Source organism: Sebastes fasciatus (assembly GCF_043250625.1).
Source record: "Sebastes fasciatus isolate fSebFas1 chromosome 3 unlocalized genomic scaffold, fSebFas1.pri SUPER_3_unloc_1, whole genome shotgun sequence".
NCBI classification, from domain to species: domain Eukaryota; kingdom Metazoa; phylum Chordata; class Actinopteri; order Perciformes; family Sebastidae; genus Sebastes; species Sebastes fasciatus.
In genome coordinates this window covers 223-7,733 of record NW_027428112.1, presented here as the reverse complement: position 1 = coordinate 7,733, position 7,511 = coordinate 223, and the positions used below count along the sequence as shown (strand labels likewise).

The 7,511-nt window shown below is 42.3% G+C and overlaps 1 protein-coding gene across 3 annotated transcripts; it reads right to left on the bottom strand.

Annotated features, from left to right (window-relative positions):
- Nucleotides 1–2,944: 2,944 nt before the first annotated feature.
- LOC141763489 (phosphofurin acidic cluster sorting protein 1-like) lies at nucleotides 2,945–5,378 on the bottom strand. Of its 3 annotated transcripts, XM_074627937.1 has the most exons (9): nucleotides 5,270–5,378; nucleotides 5,081–5,126; nucleotides 4,201–4,294; nucleotides 3,862–3,913; nucleotides 3,666–3,822; nucleotides 3,434–3,544; nucleotides 3,230–3,344; nucleotides 3,148–3,175; nucleotides 2,960–3,067 (listed from the first exon to the last, which is right to left on the bottom strand). In XM_074627937.1, exons 1-7 carry the CDS (start codon nucleotides 5,351–5,353, stop codon nucleotides 3,232–3,234), a joined length of 657 nt encoding a protein of 218 aa, XP_074484038.1. In that variant the 5' UTR covers nucleotides 5,354–5,378; the 3' UTR covers nucleotides 2,960–3,067; nucleotides 3,148–3,175; nucleotides 3,230–3,231. The 3 variants fall into 3 exon arrangements, with proteins under 3 accessions (XP_074484037.1, XP_074484035.1, XP_074484038.1); XM_074627936.1 differs by having other exon boundaries at nucleotides 2,945–3,175; XM_074627934.1 differs by having other exon boundaries at nucleotides 2,945–3,344.
- Nucleotides 5,379–7,511: the final 2,133 nt, after the last annotated feature.

Genomic DNA, 7,511 nt, shown 5'->3' with positions numbered 1-7,511 from the left:
ACGTAACGTCACCGTTCAGTTATTCAGGACACCTCACGGCGGCCGAGCGTACTCTGTGCACTCCAATGAAAGCATTAATGCTGATCTCCTGAACGTATATTTCTACTATCAGGGCATCATCACTAAGAAAGATCACATTTATTTTCCACTTGCCCGATCAGACAACTACATGAGGCATTAGCCCAAACACAGCGTTCACTTGCCCCGAGCAAGCGTTAATGTCGAGCCCTGTTCAGACAAGACAAGTTCAGAAACCTGCAACAATACTCAACAGATAACTAATAACTGTTTTATTGATCTTTCTTTGGTCATTTTGATGAATCTCTAATATACTAACTGTATGTTAAAGGTTTAACAGGTTCAAAACATATTTGAAGGGTTTCCAAAGCTCCCTGACAGATTCTACGTGTTCCTGACGGTCCTGATGAATTTCTCCTGAAACTCCTCTTGGACTTCCTCTGGTGTCTCTATCGGACCGTTCTCTGGCTGCTGAGAGCTGAAGTCTGGACTATCTTCATCCTCACAAACCTCCCGAACATTTAAATACATTTACATGTCTCATAAATCCTTCAGCCGTGTATAAACCATTGCACAACAGCAGTGACGAAGAGCCGGCGTGGCGATGAAGGACTTGTAAAAACCTGCAGGACTTTAGATGTTAGAGGCGACAGGAGCAGTCGTGTTGCACCTCGATGAATATCCGCACTGAGTCTGACATGTAGTTCATTTTGAAATTAAGTTAAGCAGAGCAACGTGGGAGGATCCATTAAAGGTGTCTACTGTAGCGAAACCATGAACTCTTTAAAACAGAGACTCCTGAGCTGCTCTGGCAGCAGATCCACAATAATATAACGGTGTCTGTTTGTGTGTGAGTGCATCATACGTAACCTCAAAGAACACTGCGTCTGTGATATGATGGCGAGCTGCCGACTGGACGATGTAAACGTGAGAGCTGTCGCATTTTATCTGATGTTTTTCCTTCAAATATTAAAAAGGACAGCGAGGCCTCAGTGTGCCGTTTGGTTCTTATTCATCTTCAGCAGCAGTGAGTCCTGGAGTCACATCTGGAACTGGGGATGACCATAATCAACCGTTTAACCGTTAACCGACATTAAGCATTTTAACCGATGCATGAGACGCACAAATCTTGTTGGTTAACGGTTAATAATCGGTTAACGAGGGTCGGTTATTGATTAAGAACATTTTTCAAAATGAGCATTCCTATCTGGAACTCACCTTGTCGTTTTTGTAAGGACTGAATGATCCAGATGTGCTGCGTTACATCAGAGAGGTTCAGAGGTTAAGGGATTCCTTAAGTATAAGACCAAGATAAGGCAAAAACATGAAATACTTACGTGAACATTTTAAGGAAACCTTAAAGGGACTATTTCTAACTTTCAGAAATGCTTGTTAACAGCGACACCTGTGGCCGTTAAGTCAACGAAAGTCAGCCTTGGGCTGGCGCTTGTGCTCGCTCTACAGACATGAAGGAGCATCGCTCAACACAGTGAGGAGACACACGTCAGCTAAAAGCACAATATCACTCTATATTTCAGCTGCTTGGCAGTAATGTTAGCTGACCAGACCAAGGTCTCTCCATGAATCAATGCTGATCCTAGTGTTGGCTTTTCCTGCCTCAGCCTCCCGGGCTGAAGCAGGAAAAGCGGGTCGGTGCCGGGACTGAAGCAGGAAGAGAAAAGTTATCGCCTCCCGACTACGCCCGCAGGGAGACACCGGCACCCGGTCGGTGACGATAACGTTTCTCTCTGCGGAGCCCCGTCACTTCACAAGACACGGGAAACCTCTGTTGGTCTGGAAGAGCTGCAGCAGTTATTTCTGCACAAACGTCCACTGAACATTCACTAGATATTCTCAGAGCTAAACTAACTCTTCTGCAGTGTGGAGTGAGCAGCATGCACGTGAGAGGTGGAGCGAGAGAGAGAGAAGGAGCGCGGTGTGTGAGTGAAGGCAAGGAGGCAGAGGAGCAGAGACTCCAGCCACACGCGAGCACGCATGGGATCCCGACCCGGTAGATTTATACCTGTAAAAAGTTACAATCAGTCCCTTTAAGGAGAAGATTTAAGGATGTTTTGTGCAACTGGTTTTATTTTAAGGAAATCTTAACTTGGACTTTAAAGAAAATCTTAATTTAAGGTGTTAACTACGTGTTCACATGATGCTGCCTCGCGTATCCTGCGTCCGTTTGGAGCGCTGTAGTCTGGTCAAATAGCTGATCTCTAACTCTTATTTTCAATATGATTGTTGCAAGTGAGATACTTCCTGTTTACATCTCCCAAAGCATTATGGGAACTGTAGTTCTAAAACTTGAAGCACAATTATCCCCCATATAGTTAGACAAAGAATAATAAGAGGAAAGAAAAGATCCATATTCATTTGACATGACTAAGACTCTGGATGTCAGAACAGACTGAACGATCCAGATGTGCTGCGGTACATCACAGAGGTCCAGAGGTGACGGGAGGTGGATCCTGTTACAGAGATCTACTCGCTGTTTCTACGTTTCTTGTCTGGATGCTTTAATGTGAGAAAATCAAATAATCTCAGTGAATAAAATGTCTAACTATTCCTTTAAAAGATTAATAATAAACTACCAACACGATGAAGTCCAGCTGTGTTTATTGTTGTTTGATTAAAGGGTTAAAGCTGAGCAGAGAGACGGTTCATAAACACTAAACACTCTGACACTCTGGTGGATCGGTGTTTAATCCATCACAGCACTTCCTGGAGTCATCTCCATGGCAACAGCAGCTGAGGATCATGGGTACTGTAGTGTTATTATTATTATTATTATTATTATTATTATTATTATTACTGTGTACAGTATTTACAGTAATAAATAAATATCCACAGCAGGAGGAGAGGAGGAGGAGGAGGAGGAGGAGGAGGAGGAGGAGGAGGAGGAGGAGGAGGAGGATGAGAGGAGAAGTTTCAGGATGAAGAGGAGGAGGAGGAGGAGGATGAGAGGAGAAGTTTCAGGATGAAGAGGAGGAGGAGGATGAAGAGGAGGAGGAGGAGGAAGAGGAGGAGGAGGAGAAGTTTCAGGATGAAGAGGAGGAGGATGAAGAGGAGGAAGAAGAGGAGGAGGATGAGAGGAGAAGTTTCAGGATGAAGAGGAGGAAGAGGATGTAGAGGAGGAAGAGGATGAAGAGGAGGAAGAGGATGTAGAGGAGGAAGAGGATGAAGAGGATGAAGAGGATGAAGAGGAGGAGTTCATGGTTTGCTGTAGCTGAAGATCCCGATAGGAAAGTGTTTGACGTGAGTCGGCCACTGAGCCGCCAGCTGGAAGAACTTGACGTCGTTCCACTCGACTCCGTCTATAGAGACTGAGAGAGATGATGATGTCATCACACACCTGATCACACCTGTGTGTGTGTGTGTGTGTGTGTGTGTGTGTGTATGTGTGTGTGTGTACCTCTCAGTGTGTGTTGGTGTTTGGAGGTACAGATCAGTCTGCTGATTCCTTCGATCAGCTGACTCCTCGACTCCGCCTCTTTCTCCTTCGGCTTCTTACTGAGGAACATGACTGACAGAGACACACCTTCATCACCACCATCATCATCATCACCATCTTCATCACCACCATCATCATCACCACCATCATCATCATCATCACCATCTTCACCATCACCTCTCCTCTTCCTCACCTTTCTTGTTCTTCTCCTTCCTCACCACCGTCATGCTCATCAGCTCTCCTCCGCTGATCCTCGACACCTGCAGACAGCGGAAGTTGCTCTTCAGAGTGTTCTTCATCCCCCCATCCCTCCTCCGCTCTCCTCCTCCTCCTCCTCCTCCTCCTCCTCCTGCTCCTCCTGCTGCTCCTCCTCCTCCTCCTCCTCCTCCACCCTGACCGCTCCAGTAGTCCACCTGCAGACCCATCACCTCCCCCGGGCAGCTGGACAGGGAGGAGAAAGAGGAGGAGTCAGGTCACGGTTCTCATCACAGAGTCAAACAACGTTTATCGATAAATATACTTCTGTAAGGGTATTTCTATTCTATTGTCATATTCTACTGAAACGTCCTGTGTTAAACAATAAAATATTATAAATATAAAAAACGTTTTCAGTCCAAAATGGCGGCAGCGGCTGTTGTCAAACAAACACCTGAGTTTCATCTCTTTGCTTCTGTAGTCTTTGACAGAGTAACAGCTTGTATTTTGAAAATCCAGTAAACAGGAAGTACCTGGTGGAGGGGGAGGGAGGAGGGGTGGATGTGATGCTGATCGGTGCTCCTGATTGGGCGGGAGGAGATCCCAGTATGATGTCATCAGAGTCGACTGGGAGAAGAACCAATCAAACAGGTTTATTTATTGTCATCAGACAATAAAGATGAATCATGTTCATGGTTCCTCACATATATATATTATTATATATTAACACATGCAGTCAGTATTAAAGGTAAAATATTATCATTGATTCTGAATGTGATTATAACAGCTTATGTTCTATTGTGTTTTTATCTTATTGGGGGAATTTTCATATTCATAAAGCTACATTTCTTAATTCAACCCAAATTTTTTAAGTTATTTTTAAGTTCAAATAAATGTTATTTTGAGTCTCTTAAATAAGAAACGCATGTCAGTAGCTAAAATTTACTTAGAATATGTTTGTCTGAAGAAGTCTGTCACCAAAATGATTATTATTCTTTATTTCTTTATTATTTTGATTTAACTATTTTTTTATTATTATCATTATTATTATTATTATTATTAGTAGTAGTAGTATTTATTACCTTCTGATGTGATTATGTTTTTCTTTCTTTACTGTATGATTGTTTGTACATTATTATAATTAAATTTAATAATAATAATAATAACAATAATAATAATAATAATAATAATAATTTGAGTAAACGTTTTAAAAAATAATAATAAAAAAAGCAGGTGTGAGGACAGACTGGAGCTCTTCCTCAAAGTAAAGGTTTGTTTCCTGTATTTGTTGTGTTCTTTCAGAAGTTTATTTGTCCGTGAAGAAAATAAAAGCATAATCAGTTAAATAACGATAAATAATCAGAAACCAAAGGGGGCGGAGCCTGGGAGGGTTGACAGGTGAGTTTGGTCTACCTGAGGTGGACAGGAGGTTCTGCTCCACGATGCCGACCTTCACCAGCTGAGAACAATCATTTATGTACACAGTAGATTAGACACAGTAGTATGTAAAGCAACAGTCAAGTCCATTAGATAGAACATAATAGATGCAGTAATAGTAGTAATAGTAATAATAGTAGTTCTAGTAGTACTTCTCAGTCTTACCCCGATAAAAGGGACAAACTTCTGACAGGAGTCGTCGTCGGGGCTGCAGAAGAAGAAGAAGACCAGAATCAGACATTTACTCATGAAACATAAATCAAACTGTGATTCCTCTGCTGTCCACTAGATGCTGCTGTGGTAAACTTCTGTAAACTGAGTCACCTGCACATCTCAGGTGAACTTTGACCTGTGAGTGACCTCTGAGTGGACGGCGAGATGAAGCTATCTAGTGTGGTTTACACCCAGTTAGCAGACAGGAGGGCTTCATGCTAACACAGCTGTTAATACACCGCAGACACTTACTGTCCTGTTAGCAACCAACCTAACAAACTTCATAAATTACAGCATTTATTTAGCATTATATTAATCGATGACGTGCAGATGAATCTCTGGTGTGAGCCCTCAGGCCTTCAGGCCTTTAGGCCTTGATCAGACTGCCAGCCCAAATCTGTTTTTTGTCGTATCCAGATAGAATTCAGAAAGTCTGGACGGCCAAAAAAAACACATGAAATGTTTGCAGATCGGATCCAAACGAAGTGTGAAGGTGGTTTAAAATGGGAATCCAATCAGATTTCTACAGATGCGTCTCAGTCTGGACGCTCTAGATCAGGGGTCAGGGGTCAGGGGTCAGCAACCTTTACTATCTAAAGAGACAATTTAGGCAAAGAAAAACAAAAGAATCTGTCTGGAGCTGCAAAACGTGATCATCGTGATGAAGGTAACACAGTTTATAGTCTAAGTATATAATATATAAGTCTAATGCAGTGAGGGCCAAAGAGACAATGTACTACGGAGTATTAGGACCACACTGAGGGAAAAAACATCTGAGATCTACACAATAAAGTCAGAACTTAACGAGAAAGAAATTAAATAACACGTAAAATTACTACTTTATAATATTATGACTTTATTCTCTAAATCTCAGATTTATTTTTTTCCTCAATGTGGTCCTAATACTCCGTCGTACCGTCGTACCGTAGACCTACAACAATGATAAATAAAGATGAAAATAAAGAACAGTTATTCATTTCCATGTTTATAAATCCACAGGGAGCCACTGGAGAGGAGCTGAAGAGACGCAGGTTGCTGACCTCTGACCCCTGACCCCTGGTCTAGACGCTCAAATCACAATGAAACGTTAGGAAGCGAGACGGCGCCGTATCCAGGTCTGATTATACATCCATGCACAGGATGGACCTCCATTTCTCATGCTTCTACGTATAGCTATGTAGTTACTGATGCCTACGTCGTTACCACGGCAACCCATGCAGATGATGTGATGTCTGGATCTGATCACTAATAACAGAAGATCTGATCTGAGAAACAAAAGGTCTTTGTCTGCAGTCTGAACGCAGCCTCAGAGCTTCCAAGTTGTTAGCTTCATGCTACATTAGCATGCGCACAAGCACACAGGTGCATAATGCAATACAGTCCTGGAGACTGCAGATGGAAGTCCGTCAGCTACCAAATCAATATGGATATCAACAAAACTGTTTTTTAAACTCCACTTTGAGACATTTGAGACTCCGTCTCTCTTTGGACCATCAGGGGTTGCATTCGAAAAGTCAAAAAATTACGTCCTAACGTCTTCTCCTAACCACTTCTCCTAACGTCATCTCCTAACCACTTCTCCTAACCACTTCTCCTAACGTCTTCTCTTAACCACTTCTCCTTGACCTCGATGGAAAACGTCATGAGGTCGAGGAGAGATGAGAAGGAGAATTCAGAAGGACTCAGGAAAAGACAACCGTGGTGTTCAGAGAATCTGACTGCTCTTTCACTAGAAGCTCCGTCATTATGATGTTAGTGACGTCAGTCTGCCGTGGTGAAACTACAATGTTCTGAAGATGGACTACAAAGGCGCTGCTCCCTCTGTGTGTTCTTAAACAGCTCTTTCAGTGACAGACTGCTTCACCCGCGGTGTGTTAAAGAGAGATACCACAGGTCCTCCTGCTGCTGGAACACTTTACATCAACATATAATAAAGATCATCTGACCTAACGAGGACAACCGGCGAAAATATCACCTCATTACCGAGGTTGGAACTGAAATAAACAGGAATATATGATAGATATTGAGTTAATTGTTTGAGTTATGGAGAAGGTGTAGGACCGGATACTTCTTCCAACTTCTTTTGGGACATGTGATATTAATTAGTGTTGATTATTCTTTAATTGATTGTTTACTGTTCATTTTATTAGTTATTCTAGTTTTGTTTTTTACTGAGGTATTTGTTAAATGTTCC